General features: G+C 40.4%; 1 protein-coding gene across 2 annotated transcripts in view; it reads left to right on the forward strand.

Moving 5' to 3' along the window:
• Window positions 1–21,287, forward strand: part of LOC140477020 (uncharacterized) — a 110,165-nt gene extending 88,878 nt beyond the window's left edge. The window contains exons 4-5 of one of the 2 annotated variants that reach the window (XM_072570124.1): window positions 10,697–10,772; window positions 20,753–21,287. In XM_072570124.1, coding sequence (XP_072426225.1) covers window positions 10,697–10,772; window positions 20,753–20,908 — 232 coding nt within the window. In that variant the 3' untranslated portion in view covers window positions 20,909–21,287. The remainder of the gene's footprint in view (window positions 1–10,696; window positions 10,773–20,752) is intronic. The other variant, XM_072570125.1, reaches the window with a different exon arrangement.
• The last annotated feature ends 299 nt before the right edge of the window (window positions 21,288–21,586 follow it).

The following is a 21,586-nucleotide window of genomic DNA, read 5'->3' on the forward strand; positions in this document are numbered from 1 at the left end:
CATTTGTGATTTTCTGAAAGGCAGCCATAATTTGATGTCAGGACTTACGACAATTGATAGTTACAATGAATTTTAACAGTTGAAAGTTGATAACACCTATGGCATCTCAAAAATTATTTGTGTCTTCGTAATACTCTGGCCTTTTGACAATTTTCTGACAGCTTGACAGTTCTTTGACAGCCTCGACAATTCCAATAGGCTTATGTAGTTTTCACATACATTCATGCCTACCTTCAATGATCCCAAGGCACACTTAATCTATTTCAAGTGGTAGCTTTCCTCTCCCAAAGTATCTAGGACCACATCCAAAAGGTGTACTTTACCTCTCCAAAAGGGTACCCGAGCTATCTAAATGAATCCACAAGTTTCATACCTGATTCTAACAGATTTATTTACACACTTTGAGTTCAGATACTCTACCTCACCAAAATTACATATGAGTAGATGCAGCTGTTGACTTATATGGATAGCTGATGCCAAAAATCGAACTGCCTGTTTCCCCTGGGTAGGAGATGGCACTTCCAGATTTTGGGCTCTCATGGCATTTTTGCTTAGATGGAGAGCTTCTGGATCTGCATGAAGATTCAGTCCTAATTTACAATCTACTGAAAGTTGATTTCCAGCTGAATAAAACAGACATATTTCTATCTATTACAGTAATTAGTATCAAATGGTATAAGGATACTCAGCCAGTAATCCAGGGTTTGATACTTCAGATCCCTCCAGAATACATTATGAAACTAAACTCTGTAAAGCTGGTCATTCTTGGGGAGGGTTCAGACAAAATGAACTTTAAACCTGAAAATTATGTTCAAACCCCAAATGAGGGTCATTAAAAAGGAAGGGAATTTTTAACCCTATGCATGAATCCAGTCTCACATGATGTAGTTGATTCTAAAGATAACTATCCACCATTTTTAAAGATTTTACTGTACCCCTAAGTCCCATCCTTGATAGCATCAATGAGCACTCAATAGATAAATTAAGGTTCAAAGTTTGTGAGAAGATTTGTAGCTCAGGTGTTCGTTGTTGTGGTTCTGTTCGCCGCGCTGGGAATTTGTGTTGCAGACATTTCATCTCCTGTCTAAGTGACATCCTCAGTGCTTGGGAGCCTCCTGTGAAGCGCTTCTGTGATCTTTCCTCTGGCATTTGTAGTGGTTTGAATCTGCCGCCTCTGGTTGTCAGTTCCAGCTGTCCGTTGCAGTGATTGGTATTATGGTTCCAGGTTGATGTGCTTATTGATTGAATCCGTGGATGAGTGCCATGCCTCTAGGAATTCCCTGGCTGTTCTCTGTTTGGCTTGTCCTATAATAGTAGTGTTGTCCCAGTCGAATTCATGTTGCTTGTCATCTGCGTGTGTGGCTACTAAGGATAGCTGGTCGTGTCGTTTCGTGGCTAGTTGCCGACCACTGCAGAGGACAGCTGGAACTGACAACCGGAAGTGGCAGATTCAAACCACTATAAATGCCGGAGGAAACAGCACAGAAGCCCTTCACAGGAGGCTCCCAAGCACTGAAGATGTCACCTAGACAGGGGACGAAACATCTGCAACACAAATTCCCAGCGCGGCGAACAGAACCACAATAAATTAAGGTAGGCTCAGATTCAATTCTCAATTAATCTGTTTTTAGTAATTCTACAAAAGCTGCATTTATACTCAATTTACAAAACAAAGGTGCAAACTTAGTATAGTTGACAGCCAGAGGGGCTTTTGGCTGGTGGAGTAGCCGCATTGAGGAATGGTACTTACCTAACTACATGGCATCATAAAGCCAGCCAAAGCTTGGTCAGTGCTTGGGGTGGTCTTTGATTATAGTGATGAAACCAAAATCTTGGGAATTGTTCAAACAAAGGTGTTCAAATTGTGGGGTAAAGACAATATGAGGACCCATTTAACTTATGGGACTCTAAATCTTTGAAATCCAGGTCCTCAGCAATTCAGCCCTGAATATTCTTTTAATTTTGTTTTGTTTTACAGCGTGTGGGTGTTTCTGGCTGGGATAACATTTAATGCTCATCCCTAATTGCCCTTGAGAAGGTGGTGAGCAATTACTTCTTGAAATGCTGCAGTCTTTGCCATGTAGGGACTGCCACAGTGCTGTTAGGGTGAACGTTCTAAGATTTTGACCCAGTGATGGTGAAGGAACAATGATATTGTCCCAGGTCAGGATAGTGTGTGATTTGGTGAACCTGCAGGTGGAACTGTTTCTACACAGTTGCTGCTTTAATGCTTCTAGGTAGTATAATTAGCAGTTTTAAGAAGTGCTGTTGAAAATGTGTTGGCAAATTGCTGCACTTCATCTTATTGATGGTAAGCAAAATAGGATGTGATGGAAGGAGTGAACCTTTAACTTGGTGCGTGAGTTCTGAACCATCAGACTGGATAATGTTAAGCTATCTGAGTATAGTTGCAAACCTGCAGTCATCCAGACATCTGGAGAATATTCCATTTGTATTTCTTTATTCTTGTGTCTTCTGTTCATGATGTTGAGCCATTCATTTCAGAATAAGCAACCTCTGATCTGCTCCTCTACCAACAATATAATGGTCCGGTAAGGTTTCTGCTCACTGGTGATCCCAGACTGTTGATAGTGGTTGATTCAAAAATAATAATGCCATTGATGTATTGGGGAGATAGTTGGACTCCATCTTGATGGAGATGGTTAATGTCTGGCATTTGTATTAGTTGCACTTGTCATCTAACACCTTAAGCTGGATATTTCCAGGATACTGCCGTGTATGGGAAAAAGTCTTTCATTATTTGAGTGGATTGAATCCTGAGGCATGGTAATCTGTTCCAAATCTTGGCAATCCAACTCTGAGTTTGGAAGTCCAACCCTAATTCTTCTTCAACTTTGAACCTTGGCAATTCGGTCATGACTGCAGGTAATATCACCTTTGAAACTCGGATGTCTAGATTCTATTTGTGTTTATCCATTATTAGCTAGTTTGTCCTGCTGGTATTTTATGGGTCGAAAGATTTAGAAAGTTGTTCTCAGGGCTGCTGCATGATTGGTAATTGAAACCTAACCAGAATCTCTAGGTTGCACCTTGACATATTTGGGATTAAAGGAATCAAAGAATGCATCATGTACAGTCAGAGGCTGGCTGACCACTGTAATTCCTTCTGAACAGGCTATACGGCCTTCCTTAATGCATCTTTATTTTGATCTCAGCTGGGTATTGTCTTCTGAATTAAGGAAGGAATAACCAGCCCCTTGTAAATTTTATGAACTGACCTGCATTTCATATATGAACAGTAAAGTCAGGCGAAAGGAAGGCCAGTTTGATGAAGAGTAGCACCCCATCTTAATTTTCTGCATGGTTGAAAATTAGGAAGAATGACAGAAGAGATTGAAAGAGGCAGAAAAATATTAAATGCAAGTGTAGTGATTGTAATAATGTCAGCCAGATGGACCTCATAGAATATGAGTTCCCTGATTGGGGCTGCTGATTTGGTCCAATCAGGGAGTCCTGGCTGACAAATATAAACAAGAGTATCAGAGAGTTGGCTCACTCTGTGAGTTTCTGTGAGAGAACTGGATTAGTATCAAGGACCTTCCATGTTTAAATAGAGGGTGACTTGGTGATGGATACTGGCCTCTCTGGAGTTATTTCAGTGGCAACAAGAGAAAGCAAGCTCCTGAAGAAACTCATTCACAACAGTCATCTTTGAGTTGGGTTAAACATTTCTGGCATCATGCCATCATTTGGAAAGCTTGACTTGCTTAACCCTGCCATCTCAAACTGGGCCCGGTATGTGAACCAAATGAGTTATGTTTTCTAGACAAATGACATTGGGGCAGATGGAAAGCAATGGATAATTCTACCGTGTGGACCTGCAGCTCTTGTGGTTATTAGAAGCCTAACTTTCCCTGAGGCACCAGATATTAAAACTTTTTTTGATTAGAAAATGCATGCCTGAAAAGGGTTCTAACTAAATATCCAGAAGTTTTTCAGGAAGGTCTATGGGCTATCAAAGGAGCCAAGGCCACCATGCGTGTTGACCAGGAAGAAATTCCACCATTCTGCAAGGCCCACCCATTGCTATTTGCCTTCTTTAAGCAAAGGAATCATCAAGTCAGTCCAGTTTACAGAATGGGCAGTAATGGTTGGCCAAATTGTGGAGGTTGATGGGTTGGTTTAACAAATGGTAAATCACTTTTTGCAGCTGGATAAATACTCAATCCCTCACACAGAGGATTTAAATGCAAAGCTGGTGGGAGGACTGTCCTTCACGAAGCTGGACATGAGCCATGCATAATTGCAATTACGGTCAGATCATGATACCCAGAAATTTGCTACAATTAATACTCATAAGGATCTGCACCAAGAAACAAGACAGTCATCTGGGGCATTGTCAGCCTGTGAAATGTTTCAGTGGATGACGGAGAACAGTTTACAAGCTCTACCCTGATCGCCATTATCTAGAGGATGTGCTAGTAACAGGGAAAACCAATAGAGAACTTGGAGACATTTGTTAGACATTTCTCCCAGGCGGGGATACACATCTGAAGGGAAAAATGTGTTCCAGGCAACCCAAGCATCCTACTTAAGCTACTGAGTCAACGAGACCGGGTTACACCTGTTGGAAGGTAGAGTGAGAGCGATCAAAGGTGCTCTGGCTCCCAGGTCTGTACTTGAGCTTACGTCTTTCCTTGGATTGGTGAATCCTGCCATCTTTGTATCAAGGGGTTGCACGGTGGCTCAGTAGTTAGCACTGCTGCCTCACAGCACCAGGGTCCCAGCTTCAATTCCAGCCTCGGGTGACTGTCTGTGTGGAGTTTGCACATTCTCCCCTTGTCTGTGTGGGTTTCCTCCGGGTGCTCCAGTTTCCTCCCACAGTCCAAAGATATGCAGGTTAGGTGAATTGGCCATGCTAAACTCCCCCTAGTGTTAGGTGCATTAGTCAGAGGGAAGTGGGACTGGGTGGTTCCTCTTCGAAGGGTTGGTGTGGACTTGTTGGGCCAAAGGGCCTGTTTCCACACTGTAGGGAATCTAATCCAATCTAACTCTTAAAAAACGGGTCAGTCTTGGAAATGGTCACATAGCCAAGCCATAACCTTCACGGAGGTGAAGAAACAGTTATTATCCTGTAAGGTGTTGACACACTATGATCCAGTGCAAAAATTGGTGTTGACATACAATGCCATATATGGCATCGGAATAAATATTAGCTCGTTGATAGCCCAGTGGAGAGGAATGCCCAATAGTGTATGAATTTAGGACTTTTGCTAATGCAGAGTGTAAATACGCCCAGATAGAGAATAAAGGTTGGGCAGTCATATTAGAAATCAGGAAGTGCCAGCAATACCTTAAATGATGTAAGTTTATTATATTAACAGAACACAAATCCCTGCTAGGTTGATGTAAAGAGACAGGGCAATGCCACCCATACCTTCAGGCTGAATTCAGCAGTGGGCTTTAATATTATGTGTGTATAATTACAAGTTGGAACACTATCAGGAATCCAAGTATGCAAATGCAAAAGCAGTCAGCTGCCTTGCGCTATCAGATATGCCATTGGTGGTACCCCCACTGGGGGAGTCTGTAATGGTTTTAAAGTTTCAGGACACACTTCCTATCACAATTGACAATATCAGACTTTGGATGCAGCAAGATCCTGTCATGGCAAAACTGAGACAGTTGGTGGTGATGGGGAAACCATAGAGCTGTCACATGAAATGAAACCTTTTTGGCTGCAGAGAGACCAGAACACAGAACAGGACAGCATATGATTATGAGAAGCAAGATTGTCCCGAGCAAAGGTCACCGCCAGATACTGGCTGAACTCCATTAGGGTCATCCAGGAGTTTTCAAAATGAAGATGTTGGCAACATGTTAGACTGGTGGCCAAGATTGGATACAAACAGAGCTGCATTGGTGAGGCAGTGCCCAGAGTGCCAACAAGGACAACAATTGCTACCAGCAGCTCCCACAATTCATGGGATTGGCTGGATACATGTTGACTATGCAGGGCCTTTCATGGTCTCAATGCTTTTAGTCATTGTAGATGCCCACTCAAAATAGCTACACATACATAGAGTTCATTCGTCAAACACGGGAACGATGTTAGAAAAACTATGCACATCTTTTGCAATATGTGGACTGTCACAAGTGTTGGTCACAGATAACAGGCCCACTGTTTACCAGCAGAGAATTCGAGTATTTCCTAGAGTAAAGTGGTATTTGTCATATAAGGACAGCTCCATACCATCCATCATCCAATGGTCTGGCAGAAGGAGCAGTCCAAACTTTGAAGACAGGCTTAAAGAAACAGTCTAAAGTTTCTCTAGTTACTGAACTGTCCTGGTTCCTACTTAGATTATACGATCACCCCTTATGCAACTACAGGCATAGGTCCAGCAGACTTGGTAGTGGAGAGAATACTCTGCAACTGATTAAATCTGACTTTCCCTAGTTCAGGGAGGGTGAAATGATGCCAGGAACTTCAGATACAAGACTCTGGTAAGCAAGAGAGACAGTTTACTTGAGGGAATGAAATTGGTGTAGGAACTACAGGATTGGTCCTGCATGGCTAAGAGGCATGGTTGAAGCAAGGTCAGGTCCAGTGATATATGACATTTGAGTAGATGCAATGGTCCTAAACATGCACATGGACCATATAAAGCTGTAAACTTGCAAATGGTGTGGGAGCAAAATGTTCCTGGCTCCTTGCCTGCCATTCCAATTGTTCCAGAACCCATGGGTTCTCCCTCTCCATCAAGTGTTGAAGATACCTCAAATTCTGACACAACAGATGTTGCTTACTTGATGCGTTTGCTGACTGAAGAAGAAAAGAAATTTCTTCCGAGATGCTCTGGGCATAAGAGACGAGCTACCATGTGTTACACACTGCCTGCATCAGAGGCAGAGCTAGATGAACCTGACCTGGTGCTGAAATGCCCAGGAGGAGCTACAATAAAAATCAGCTTAAGTCCCTGGGCTCAGACGTGGAGGGATGTAATGATTGTAGCGAGGTCAGTCACGTGGATATCATTGAATATGAGTTACCTGATTGAGGCTGTTAATCTGGTCCAGTTAGGGAGCTTTGGCTGATAGATATAAACAGGAGTGTCAGAGATGCTGCTCACTCTGAAAGTTAACTCCACAGAAGCTGGATCAGTGTCAAGGACTTTTCACATGTAAATAAGGGGGTCTTAGTTACAGGAAACCAGCCTCTGTGGAGTTAAATCAGGAAGAAAGTAGATCCAGTAGCTAAAGGGATCGAGGGATATGAGAGGAAGGCAGGGTTATGTATTAAACTTGATGATCAACCATGATCATATTGACTGGCGGAGCATGCTTGAAGGGTTGAATGACCTACTCCTGCTGCTGTCTTCTATGTTTCTTTGTGATACGTGTAAGCGGAGAGAACAAGATAAATGCACATCATAACTTTCAATTACATACATATCAGTGTCTGTAGGCCTAATGGACATAGGTTCAAACTATTAAAGGCAAAATATTGCTGAGAAATCCTTCACCACATGGACAGTGAATAACACTTGCAGTTGACTCCCAGAGAGAAAAGTGGGGACAGAAATCTTGGACTGAGTTAAGAAATAGTTGAATGCTACAATAATAGAGGATAAGGGTGTGCAAGGAAAGAAGAAGTAACTAAATGACTCAATCAGAACTGGCAAAGTAATTTTAGTTTACAGCCACCTAATGGTACTGTATAGTGAATTCTGAATAGGTTTCCCTATTCTGCACTGTCATTTTGAAATAGAAAGATTATGATTGCATGTAGCTCTCCACACTTTGTCTTATCAATAAGTAAGGTGACACTTTGGCTTTCTGTTGGAATAGAGTCAGAGAAGTTTCACAGAATTTTTGAATTGGCTACAGGTTTTCCTTTATAATGACTTAGGAGGGTTGTGAGAAGACTTTGGGTCTGGGTGGGAGGACGGCCTTGAGTGATCTTGATGGTCTGATGATCTCAATGGATTTCAGGTCCCTAACATATCTGATGATCTTGCTATCCCTCACATGAGAAGTACAAAGGCTATGACTTAGAGGATCTATGTTCACATTTCACCATGTTAACTTGTATGGTTTAACTCAATGAATTGGGATGGTGTTAATAGGAAATTTGATTGTGAAAGCAATTGGGTATGCAAACATAGTAAATCCACTCTTCTTCACATGAAATCAGTTTCTGTCTACATATGACTTCTGCCTCACTGTACTTGTAGTTTTACTGGCTGAGTAATTGTTGCCGTTGCTTCAGGGAAAAGTATCTTACATATTGGCCTCCTGGTTGTCCAGTGATGCCTTAGATACAGAGCAGCTTATGTTCAAATGCAACAAGATCTGGACAATATCCAGGCTGGTGCTGAAAAGTGACAAGTAACATTCATCCCATCCAAATGCCAGACAATGACCATCTCCAATAAGAGAGAATCTAACCATCACCACCTGACATTTCAATGGTGTTACCATCACTGAATTCCTCCACAATCAACATCATTGGGGTTACCATTAATAAGAAACTGGAATTGCCACATAAATACAGTGGCTACAAGAGCAGGTCAGAGACCAGGATTACTGTGGCAAGTAACTTACCTAGTCATTCTCCAAAGCCTATCCACCAAATACAAGGCACAAGTCAGCAGTGTGATGGAATACTCCCCACTTGCCTGGATGGGTGCAGTTCCTACAACACCCAACAAGCTAAACACCATCCAGAAAAAAGCAGCCTGCTTGATGGGCACCACATCCACAATCATCCACTGCCTTCACTGCCAATGCTCAGGACACCCTTCTGCTACTATCTACAGGAAGCACTGCAGACTTTCTCCAATGATCCTTAGACAGCACCTTCCAAACATACAACTACTTCCATCCAAACATACAACTACTTCCATCAAGAAGGACAAGGGTAGCAGGTAAATGGGGACACCACTACCTGCAAGTTCCCCTCCAATGACCACTTCTCCATTTCCTGTTACTCAGGCAATGTTGTATCCATATTGCTCCTGACCCTTTTATTTCAGGAGCTATAATTTTTCTATCAAGTCTGTTGTGTGGTACTGTATCAAATGTCTTCTAAAGATCCATATAGCCACATCAACAGCATTACACTCATCTATCTTCTCTGGTACATCTTCAAAGGAATTCTAACAAGTTAGACATGATCTCCCCCTTAGAAATATCTGCTGGCTGTTTCTAATCAATCCATCTGTTTCCATGTAACCCATTCACTGTTTTTATTAACTTAATGCAACTCCTTAATGCTGTGGAAGTAGGGGAAATCGACCAATGTTGATTCTGTATTCAAAGATGCACCGAGGGAGCACTTTACTGTATGCATCTCAAAGTCTTCTCCATATAACAAATTATTTTGAGTGCAGTGACAGGCGACATATATGGGTGTCATATTGTACAAGCAACATGCCACAAACCGAAATAAGAATGATCTACACTGGTTTAGATTGAGGAAGAAATATTAGATGAAGCCTGGAAGAACACCTTCATTTTTGTTTTAAAAAATGTTACGTAAGGCTGCTCTTAGAACTTAACTGGGGACTTTGAATTCCCAACTTTTAACTACCAGGTGTTTATATTAAATGTGATATTGAGTGTCATGCAGAGACAATGCTTCATAAAGTTTTGCCCAACTTATTTGCTCCCATGAATAGAATATTGTGATCAGCTGAGATAACAATTCATTTGCAGATGCACAGATTCAGGGATAAAAACACTTCCCCAGTAACACAGTAAAATGCTTTCAAAAAATCCTTTAGTGATCAGGGCACCTCCCCCACATATTGAATCAGTACCAGAGAAATTTGAGGAGGACCCCACTGCCTCCATGTATTTCAAGTATTGAAATAACTTGATCCATTTTCTCATTTGTTTATATCTCTCAAAGAACTGGTCTAGCTCTTGACTTTGTATGTTGATACAAAATAGATGATAGCAAGTTGATATTTATTTTATATTGTCTCAATTTTCACTTCCCTTATAACTTCACTGACCCGTTTATTCTCCAATGATCATGCGGGGATACAGCTTTTATGATCATCATTAGACTTTTAATTTCAGAGTTTTTAAAAAAATTTCCATGGTGGGATTTGAACCTGAGTCTCTGGAGTACCAGTCAAGTGATAACTCCACTATGTCATTGCCTCCCTATTTAAGGAAAAAAAATTGAAAACCTATTGTTAAAATGGTATGAGTTTAAGCAGGCAGTTAGAGTCAACCACATTGCTGTGACTTCGGAATTATATGTAGATCAGAGAAGGCATATTTGAACTGGATGGATTTTTCCAACAATCAACAATAGTTGCCGTCACATGAGCTGGTTGTGTTTTATTAAACTCAAAATTCATATTTGTCATGGTGAGATTCAAACCCATGGTCCCTGAACATTACCCTGAGAGGAGTTTTTGGGCTACTAGTTCAATGACTTTACCATTATTCAATCTACCATTTGGTAGGTGTAACCCCTGTCACCTGCATTAAAGTCTGCTCATCTCTCTTTGATGCAGACAAAATTAAAAACTCATTTTTTGAACAATGACTTTAATGAAAGGCAGAAGAAATTTCTCGCAGTGGCCACACTATGTGAACTGTTAATTGTACATTGAGGAGTCAGAAAAATCAACATAATTCACTGGTGAAATCTGTCCTTCATGGTAATTTGTATGAATGTAATATATTAAAAGAAACATTCTCCCTTTTTTTTCAGCAAATACAGGCCTCAGCTGGAACAGCACAATGATAATTTCTCTCTCTCCACCATTGCTGAGGGCTCCCAAGCAAATGTAAGAAAATTATGCACCATTTCATCTAGTGTTTTTCCCCATGATTATGCATTGGTTTACTATGATAACATTATATATCAGGTAAACATTTTTCATGTATATTTTCTAAATGCCTCTGATCCCACAGTGAGAAGCAAAGTCTACCAGCCATTCGAGCAGGTCTGATCTTACATCAGAATCCCACAGTACTTCAGAAAAACAAAACATCCGATTAAAGTCAGGGGAAGTTTTCTGTGCTGAACAGTAATTGAATTCGATGATAAGCAATTATACGTAGTGGAAATAGGTCCAAGCCAGTATATTCAAGGATGTTTTCAGAGGTTATTGTTCTCATCTGATCTTACTTCAGTGGCAGAGTGGTGAAAATGCAGAACCTGCTGACTTGTGGAGTTTTATTTTTCTTCTTGAGAATCATGCATACAGGCCAGGAATTGCTCAACCAGTTCAGAAACAATTATTTTTATGTGTGACTTATGTAACTTAATGTTGGACTGGATAACATTAGCTGGTTTCCTTCCCTAAAGGGCATCAGTGAAGGCACTATGTTGGATTTATATGAAAATCTAACTGAACTAGGTCATTTAGCAGATTAGGACTGTGCCAGTTCTTGATGGAATCTTCCAATAATTCCCACTACCTATACCTTACCCATAGTCCAGAAGGGGCTCCTTTTCAAAGATACATTCAAATCTCCTTTGCAAATTACTATTCAATCTGCTTCCTCCATTTTTTGTGTGGAAGGATTACACAGAATGCTGTAAGATTGGTTGTGCACTGGAGCAGTTCTTGAAGAAAGGCAAAGACCATTCTTTATAAATTGTTCCATTTTGAACATTTAATTGCATTTCAAGACTCTTTCAGGCCCTTGGCATAAATCTCTTGGCATAAATAACTTAAGGATACTGCCAAAGACCTCTGCACATGGTCTCCAGGGAATGTCTAAAAATGTCCCATTATATACTACTCTGTCCCATTTCTAACCTCAGCTGGCTGCAGGTTAAATCGTTTTAGAAAACCACTGTGCCAGGGATATAGAAAGTGTATCTGTGCAGTACAAAGTGGATACACGTTGGTTCATGTACCATCAGATTTTGAACCAATAACACTAAAGTAGAACAGAAAACTGTAGATTGACCAGTATTTTAAAAATAAATTGTTCATGGGACTTGGGGGCAGCACTGGGTAGCATTTATTGCCCATCTTAATTGCCCTTGAGAAGGTGGTGGTGAGCTACCTTCCTGAACTGCTGCAGTCTATTTGCTGCAGGTAGACCCACAATAATGTTAGGAAGGGAGTGCTGAGAAACATCCACCGTGATTCATAGTTAATCATTGATGTTTAATTTATTAAGTAACCTATTAATGCCTTGGTTATACAGGATTATGGTACCTAACTGTTCTCAGGCAGTCCCTTGGGATGATTTGTATTTGCTCCAGTTCACTGGATTTTCAGATAGCTGATAAGCGAATGCACAACCTGCAGTCTCTGCCATATGTGAAGCAGGCAGTACTTATTGGGCAAATAAGTGTTTGGTAGTTGTGCGTGCTATCCACAATGCCTTGACTGCAAGTTCCTGACTGGACTTCGCCTCTCCATTTCAGCTGGTCACAAGCCAGGAACTCCCATGAGTCTGCAGGGATATTTGATCTCTTTGGGGATGCTCTGAGGGTATGCCAAAGGTCTTTCCGTTGTTTTCCTGGGAGTCTCCTGTAGTGATCAAGTTCAAGTTGAGAAATTACTTCAGGAATATTGTATCACACATGTGAGCAACACGTCCCACTCAGCAGAGCTGGCTTTTATAGCACCTTGATGCTGTCCAAGTTGCCCTAGTAGAGGATGCTGCTGTTGAACTGCCTTTATTGCCACTTGATCTTATGAAGGCAGTGTTGATAGTACTTCTTTGAAATGCTTTGAAGTGCTGCTGTAGACTGTTCTGAAGTGCATAGCAGCCTAGTATAATCTGTTAACCATCAATTCAGTCTAGCAGTGACGCTAAATATCTAGCAGCCCTAGTCTGGAGTTCAAATTGTTGAATTGAATGCATTTTATAATTTTTGGGCTGACACCAAAAAAACTTTAAAAAGTTCCATATTATTGTAAAATCCTAATAGTCGAACCTACTCTTTACAGAAGGAAACCTACATCACTTACCTACATGATATTCCAATTCTACAAGTTGTGTTGATTTTTTAAAGTAACAGGGTCATGAGTAATGAATAATAAATATGGTCTTGCCAATGTTACCCTCATCTTGAGGACAATTTATTAACGTACCATCTGGTTTGATAATGAATAATGAAGCCAAGAAGGTCTTAGATACAAGGTCTAATTTATATTAAGTTTATATTAATTTATATTCATTATTTATATTATGATTCTCAACTTCGGTAATAGAGTCATACTGAAGTTCTTTCTTTGCCCAGAGCAGGAAACATATTTTGCCAAGTTACTTGCTTATGATCTCTGAACACATGCATACTTCACACTCAAAAGCACATTCGTTGTTGGTGGTTGAGAACGAAATCAAGTTTGACTCTCTTGATGAATTAATGGCTCGTCGACACTCAAAAGCAGAATGGAAAATTAAAACACAGGATAGCCCAGGAAGAATGAGAGCATTAAAAGGAGAAAGGAAAAAAATCCTAGTCATCTGAAACGCATTTTACTAGAGTAAAGTCAATTCATATTGAGATACAGAATGTACAAACTTGGCTCAAACTGGTTAAATGACTGAATATGTTCATCCTTCTCTATTGCAACAGAATACGCATTGACTGCTAAATAGTTCTAAACTTGCAGTAAATTAAAAATGAATAAATAGAATAAATATGAAAAAGGTGAAATGGGGCATTGCCTTTCACTTTTGTAGGAAATTGATCGTAATTTATGCTTGCTTAAGAAATTGAAGTTCAAGGAACAGATTGGCTGATGCTAATCCCAACCCAAATCCCAACTTGGTTCTTCCAATGTGTACAAAATCACAGTGCAACAGCTCCTTTCCCATGCTTTCATATTGTTTAGAATCACAATGTACTAAAACCCTTTCCATGGAAAAAAGACTCTTTTCACCCAATCTAATTATTCTGGGGAAGGCAGTGGTGTAATCATATTGTCACTGGAACAGGTCTATGATGAAACCTGAATTAAATTAAAATCTGGAATGTAGAAACCTCCTATCTAATGGTGACCATGTAACCACTGTTGATTGTTGATCTGGTTCACTAATGTTCTTGCCATCTTACCTGGTCTGGTCTACATATGACTCCAGACATATGCCAATGTGGTTGACTTCTAACTGTCCTCTGGGCAATGAGGGATGGGCAATAAATGCTGGCCTAGCTAGTGAGATCCACATACTATGAATGTGTGAAATAAATAAACCCTAAGGAACAAATGTGAACTATTTCATTCCCATTGTTTATAAATCCAACAGAGCTCAGCCCTCACATTAAATCTATGGATACACAACTCCAAAGGAGCAAGTCATGCCTTAATAACTCACATTTTTTGGATTTACAAACCTTATCTCACTTACTTGCATTAACTAGATTCCTAACAGAACAAACCCGGTCCCATTTACTCCCATTGTCTACATTTCAAATGGTACAGCCTCCATCCCAAAGCCATCCATTGAATAAAATTAGATTTGACAACCTCTTGCAATTCAGTTTCACTGCATGGAATTCCAATTTATCTATATCCCAATGAGCTTTGATTTATGTCCTTCCATTTCCCACTCTACAGAATAATGGGCGGCACGGTGGCATAGTGGTTAGCACTGCTGCCTCACAGCACCAGAGACCTGGGTTCAATTCCCAACTCAGGCGACTGACTGTGTGGAGTTTGCACATTCTCCCCGTGTCTGCGTGGGTTTCCTCCGGGTGCTCCGGTTTCCTCCCACACTCCAAAGATGTGTGCGTCAGGTGAATTGGCCATGCTAAATTGCCCGTAGTGTTAGGTAAAGGGGTAAATGTAGGGTAATGGGTGGGTTGCGCTTCGGCGGGTCGGTGTGGACTTGTTGGCCGAAGGGCCTGTTTCCACACTGTAACTAACCTAATCTAAACCTAACCTTAAAAAAAAAGTGAGAGATGCACTAATCAGAGCTTGATTGTATTGCTTCCAGCTAAAGCAACCCAACTGAGTTGTGGCACCACTGAGACATTGCATCATCATGTGATTGTCCCACTTTAACTTCATGTCAAAATCTCATTCCTGAATGTTAGATTGGGAATCTAAGAAGGGGATGGAATTCTCATGTTAATTCTTGCTGGCTTTTATTGTTCAATTATCCTGCAGCTTTTAAAGTTTAGAACTTCATTCTTAAAAGGATATTTTCTATATGTGACAGCATTTGAAGTTGAAGGGAGAGAGTATCTTGGTGAAGTTGCAATTACGAGTGAGTGGTACTGAGCAAACTAATGGATCTGCAGGTTGACAAGTCTCCAGGTGAGCTTGTCAGAGATGGCTAGTGTGGAAGTAATTGCATTAGTGTTCATTCTGCAAACTGCATCTAGTAGGGGCCCATTAGATTTGAAAGTAGCAAATATAATTCTTGTTTTAGAAGGGATGCAGAAAATAGGAAACTATAAGCCAGTGAGCTTGACATCTGTCATGAGATAGTTATAGAGTCATACAGCATGGTAACAGACCCTTTGGTCTAACTCATCTGCACTGACCAGACATACTAAAATAACCTAGTCTCATTGCCAGCATTTGGCCCATATCCCTCTAAACCCTTCCTATTCATATACCCAACCAGATTTCTGTTAAATGTTGAAAGTTTATCGACCTCCACCACTTCCTCTGGCAGCTCATGCCGTACGTGCACAATCCACTGCATGAAAACAGTTGTTGGAATGGACCTTTATAGAGGTTAAAATTGGGCACTTAGACAATATCAAGATAATCAGGATGAATCAGTGTGGTTTTCAGACAGGGAAGTCATGTTTAAACAATTTAGTGAATTTCTTTGATGGAGTAGATTAGATTAGATTAGATTACTTACAGTGTGGAAACAGGCCCTTCGGCCCAACAAGTCCACACCGCCCCGCCGAAGCGCAACCCACCCATACCCCTACATTTATCCCTTACCTAACACTACGGGCAATTTAGAATTGCCAATTCACCTGACCTGCACATCTTTGGACTGTAATGTACACCTGGGATATAAAGCATGTTGATGTACTATACTTGGATTCCCAGAAGGCATTTATCAAAGTGACACGTGAAATGTTATTGCAGGAGTAACATATTAGCATGGACAGAAGATTGGCTGGCTGGCAGATAACAGAATAAGAATAAATGAGTTTTTTCTGATTGGCAGGATATGATGAGTAGAGTCATGCAGGGGGCAGGGGCCCTCAGCCTTTGCAATCTATATCATATCTGAAGGGATCAAGGGCATGGTAGGTAAACTTGCAGCTGCTATAAAAAGAGAGGAAAGTACGTTGTGAAGATTGCAGATGGATATAGGTAGGTTGAGTGAGTAGGCAAAATCTGACAAAGAGTATATAATATGAAAAACACGAAGTTATTCACTTGGACAGGAAGGATGAAAAAGCAGAGTATTACTTAATTGGAGAATGACTGCAGAGAATCAAAGTGTTCTGATGCATATTACCAAAAGTTAGTTTTCAAGTATACTAATAATTAAGAGAAGAATGGATGCTATCCTTTAATACATGAGGAATTGAACATAAAAGCAAGGATGTTGTGGTTCTGTTATGCAGGGCACTAGTAAGACCACATCTTTAATATTGTGTTTAGTTTTGATTTCCTTTTTTAAGTAAGGATTTAGTGAATTAGAGGTGTTTCAAAGGAGGTTCAGTAGATTTATACCCGGAATGAGACGGTTGTCTTCTGAGGAGGAATGTTTGTTAGACCAGCATTGTTTCCATTGGAGTTTAGAAGAATGAGGTGTGACTTGATTAAGTAGTATAAGATTGTGAACTACTTTGACAAGGTCAACATGGAAATGACGTTTCTGCTTATGGGATTGCTCAGAACTAGGATCACGGGGGGGAGATGCAGGGTTTTTTTAAGCAAAAGGTAGATAGATTCTTGTTACACTGTGGAACCAAACATCAGGGCTAGATATGAAGGTGAAATTTGTGCTCCAGCCCTCTGTGGTAAAGAATGCTACAGATTCACTACCCTCTGAGAGAAGAAATTCCTCCTCATTGCTGTTTTAAATGTGTGAGCCCTTTTAGATTATGCTGTCTGGTCCTAAAGAATTCTATAGGTGGAAACAAACTCTCCTCATTGATCTTCTTATGCCTCCTGAAGATGTTAAATACTTCAGCAAGATCTCCTCTCATTCTTTTAAATTCCAATGAGTACAAGATCAGTCTACTCAATCTCTCCTCAAAAGACATTTCCTCTGAATCCAGTATCAGCCAAGCGACCTTTCTCTTGACTGCCCCCAATGCTAGTATATATTTCCTTGTACAGAGCAACGAAAACCAATTACAGTATTCCAGTTGTGGCATTGTATAGTTTTAGCAAGAATTTCTTACTTTTATATATTGCTTCCTTTGAAATAAAGGTCAATATTCATTTACATTCCCATTACCTGTTAAAATTGAATACTCGCTTTTTGTGATTTTCGCACAAGGACATATATATATGTCCCAAATCCCTCTTGCTGCAGCTTTCTGCATTCATCCTCACTTAAATAATACTCAGCTCCTCTATTCTTCCTGCCAAACGCAATACGTATGTTTTCCCACATTATATTCCATCTGCTAAGATTTTACACACTTAATATCCAGTCTATACCACTAAAAACTGAAAGAACTGTGCATGCTATAACTTAGAAATAAAGACAGAAATTTCTGGAAAAGCTCAGCAGGTCTGGCAACATCTGTGGAGACAAATCAGAGTTAAATTTTTGATCGTGGGTGGCATGGTGGCACAGTGGATAGCACTGCTGCCTCACAGCGCCAGAGACCTGGGTTCAATTCCCGCCTCAGGCGACTGACTGTGTGGAGTTTGCACGTTCTCCCCGTGTCTGTGTGGGTTTCCTCCCACAGTCCAAAGATGTGCAGATCAGGTAAATTGGCCATCCTAAATTGCCTGTAGTGTTAGGTAAGGGGTAAATGTAGGGGTATGGGTGGGTTGCGCTTCGGTGGGTCGGTGTGGACTTGTTGGGCCGAAGGGCCTGTTTCCACACCATAAGTAATCTAATCTAAAATTACAGGTTGAATGACTTGTCCCCAGAACTGATAGTAGCTAAGCAAATATTGGTTTATATGCACAGGTAGAGTGGGGGGAGGGGTAAGGAGTAAACGTATAAGTGGGGTCGACCCCAAAGAGAGAAAAGGACAGTTAGACAGGCAAAATATTGGATAACGATCTGGCTGGGGGGTGAATAACTGCTAATGAAGACTGTTAGTGGCTAACAATGTGTTATGTATAACAGTAGACTATGTGATAACAAGGCCTGGTGTATGAGACGTGGGACAGCTCAAACCCTGAAGTTATTGAACTCCAGAAGACTGCAGGGTCTCTGAGTGGAAGATGAAGTGCTGTTCTTCCAGACTGCACTGAGCTTTGCTGGAGCACTGCGGCAAGCCTGAGACAGAGATGTTGTTCAGGGAATAGGGTGGTGTGTTGGAATGGCAGGCAACTGAAAGCTCAGGGTCTTTTATGAGGTAACCAGGCCTTGTTATCACCTAGTCTGCTATTTCACACAACTCATTGTTTGCCACTATCAGTCTCCATTAATAATTCATTCTCCTAGCCAGATTGATCTCCACTCCTTTGTCTTTCCCCTCCCTCCACCCTATCTTCTGCATATGAACCAACATTTTCATAGCTACCATCAGTTCTGAGGCAGAATCACTCAAACCGAAACATTAACTCTGATTTCTCTTCACAGATGTTGCCAGACCTGCTCAGCTTTTCAAGCAGTTTCTGTTTTTGTTTCAGTCAATATCAATATTCCCTCTAAGCCGCACAACTCCAAGCTTCTATCCATGGTGATCGGTGTTTGCCCATCATTCATGGCATTGACTTCCAGTTCCAAATCACTCGGTTTCAGAGGCCTGTGCAGTCAGCAACAGAGTTCGAGGGAACACAGGTCTATATCCCTCTATAGATACTTTACGTCATCCTCACTACTTGGCTTCCTGCCTTTTTTTTGTGATTCATAAACTTGGTTTTAAAACATTCATTTTCCTCATTCAACTCATGAATATATTAAGTCAGTCCCTGGGTTGCAAATAGGTTCCATTCCAGATTCTGCTCACAAGTTGATTTGTTTGCATGTTGGAATGCAATGCAGGACATTATACAGCCATTTATAAGTATAAGTACAAATCCCTGCCCTCCCCTTTACTTTTTTGATCATGCAGCATTGCCCTTTGATGTGAAGGGCACTGCTTGTCACTGGCCACTTGGGTGTTTCCTTTCTTCCTGGTGGTGGAAATTGAATAAAGATTTGTACACCTGCTGTCTTTCACTGTGTCGCACACCTGCAGACACACAACATGGGTGCTGGGGAAAATATAAGCACTACCGCAGTTAGGTGGTAGTGTGGGGGTAAAACAAGAAAACAAATAATAAAAAGAATAAACTAACTCCAACACCATAGGCAATGCTTCCTGCAGTGTTGTGGTTTTTCAGCAGAGGAGAAGTTCTTGTTTCTGTTTCCACTCCCTCCAACACTCATCTCTACTCTAATTTGGAGGTGCTGGTGTTAGACTGATGTGGACAAAGTTAAAAATCACACATCACCAGGCTATAATCCACTAGGTTTATTTGGAAGCGCTAGCTTTTCAAGTACTGCTTCTTCATCAGGTGGTTGTGAAGCAGAACCATAAGACACAGAATTTATAGCAAAAGATTGCAAGGATACAATGATACAGTGAACAAACCTAGATTGTTATGTCTTTCATCTTTTAGAATGGATTTGCTTGTTTTGGTTCTTTGATATGTAAATCCCAGAACTTCTTTTACGTCACATCCTCAAGAAAATTTAAGGTTTTATTACAAAAGGTGACATCTCAGCTCAGACAATGCCTTAAAGGTCTGAGTTTAGAGTCTGTCTGTATCCCAATCTTGAGTCAGACTGGTTCTATTTGCAAAGTGCAATTTACAAATATATGGATTGATGCCTGTATTTACTGCTTGCAGGTTCTGCATTTTTTGAGAAAAATAGAATGAATCTGCAAATATAATTCTGTAAATACAAATTCACCCCATAAATCTATATGTGTGTTACTTGCGAGATCTACGTTCCATTTTATTAATTAACCCATTACAATTGGTTGTAATGTTACATTGACCTGCATGTAAATTTATGGGATTCTCATTAAAGAAAACTGTTCACTTTCCATCCTGGATTATAAATTTCCCATATGTGCTGTGATAGGCAGCAGATATTTTTCACTGTCAAACATGATGTGAGGGAAAACTACATTTGTGCAACATTTCCAGAAACAACACATTTAATTCTTTTCTTCTGTTCTTCTTCCCTGTATATGTATGTGTGCATGTGTTTGGATGTATTTATGTCCATACATCTGTGTGTCTATGTTTATTGCGACATCTGTATGTTTGTGTTTGTTTATGTGTTTGTCTGTGTCTGTGTGGTTGTGCGTCTGTCTCAATGTGTGTCTATGTCTGGTCAACTGTATTTGTGTGTGTGCATGTTTATGCATGTATTTGTGTCTGGACTTATATCACTATATGTATTTTTATGTGTTTTTGTATCTGTGTGTATATCTGTGTGTTTGTGTATTGATATCTTTGTGTGGGCATCTATGTGTTTGTGTATATCTGTCTATTTATCTGTGTCTGAATGTGTGTGTGTGTGCTTGTGCGCGCGTGCGTGTACATGCCTTTTTTTTGTATATGTCTGTGCCTGTGTGTTTGCCTGTGTGTCTATCTGAGTATGCATGTGTGCTTATGTGTCTATATGTTTACCTATGTAAATATATCTGTGTGTGATTTTTGTTTTACAAAATTTCTATCTCCAGGATGATGTGAACGGACAAAATAAAACTCAAGAATCATTAAAAACTTGCCCGAAAGATGGAGATTCACTCAACGTGCAAAACAACTGGACACCAAAACATGACAACAAGGAAAGTGCTAGTGCAGAGGTAAACTCACTACAGAATAACATGATGTAAAACAATTGCAAAAGTGTCCATTTTTTAAAAAAATTACAGTTTTTCCCCTGCCTTATGAAACGCTTAGCATGCTTTGATGTATTTTATATAAATATATATATGAAAAGAGAAATAATTACAAGAAATATTTGTTATTTGTTTGACAAAAAAGACAGAAAACAGTGAAAAAATTTCCTGTCCTCAACATGAATCGTGACCCCAGCAACCTTGCTTTGATTGTTCATTTATTGCAGTCTGATGGTGTGATATACGTTTGCTGCTGAGTTTTGTACTTAGCCACCCTGGCTATATTTTTCTCTCTCTTGTGGAATTTTTGTTTTGACCTTTGAAAATTGGAAAACAAAGATGTTGAGTACTGAAATAAATCTTTTTAAATTTATTGGTAGCACGTGTGGTTGTGTTCATTTCTTTTCTCTCTCTTTATGGTTAGGAAGTTTGCATGAGGTTTACATCTGTCACCTTTACCCAGGGAACACAACAGTGAAGTTGCAAAAACAAACTGCAAGAAGACATACAGGGTTCTGATTTAATGTCTCATCCTAATGATGGATGCTCTGACAGTGCAGCATTGTCACCTCTCTTTAGCAACTTGGGCTGTTCTCAGCTTCTTTGCCATGATTGTGCCTTTCTATCCTGCTGGTGCTTGCCTGCCATTGTTCAGTCAGGAGTGGATGGAGC

Source organism: Chiloscyllium punctatum, chromosome 5 (genome assembly GCF_047496795.1).
Source record: "Chiloscyllium punctatum isolate Juve2018m chromosome 5, sChiPun1.3, whole genome shotgun sequence".
NCBI classification, from domain to species: domain Eukaryota; kingdom Metazoa; phylum Chordata; class Chondrichthyes; order Orectolobiformes; family Hemiscylliidae; genus Chiloscyllium; species Chiloscyllium punctatum.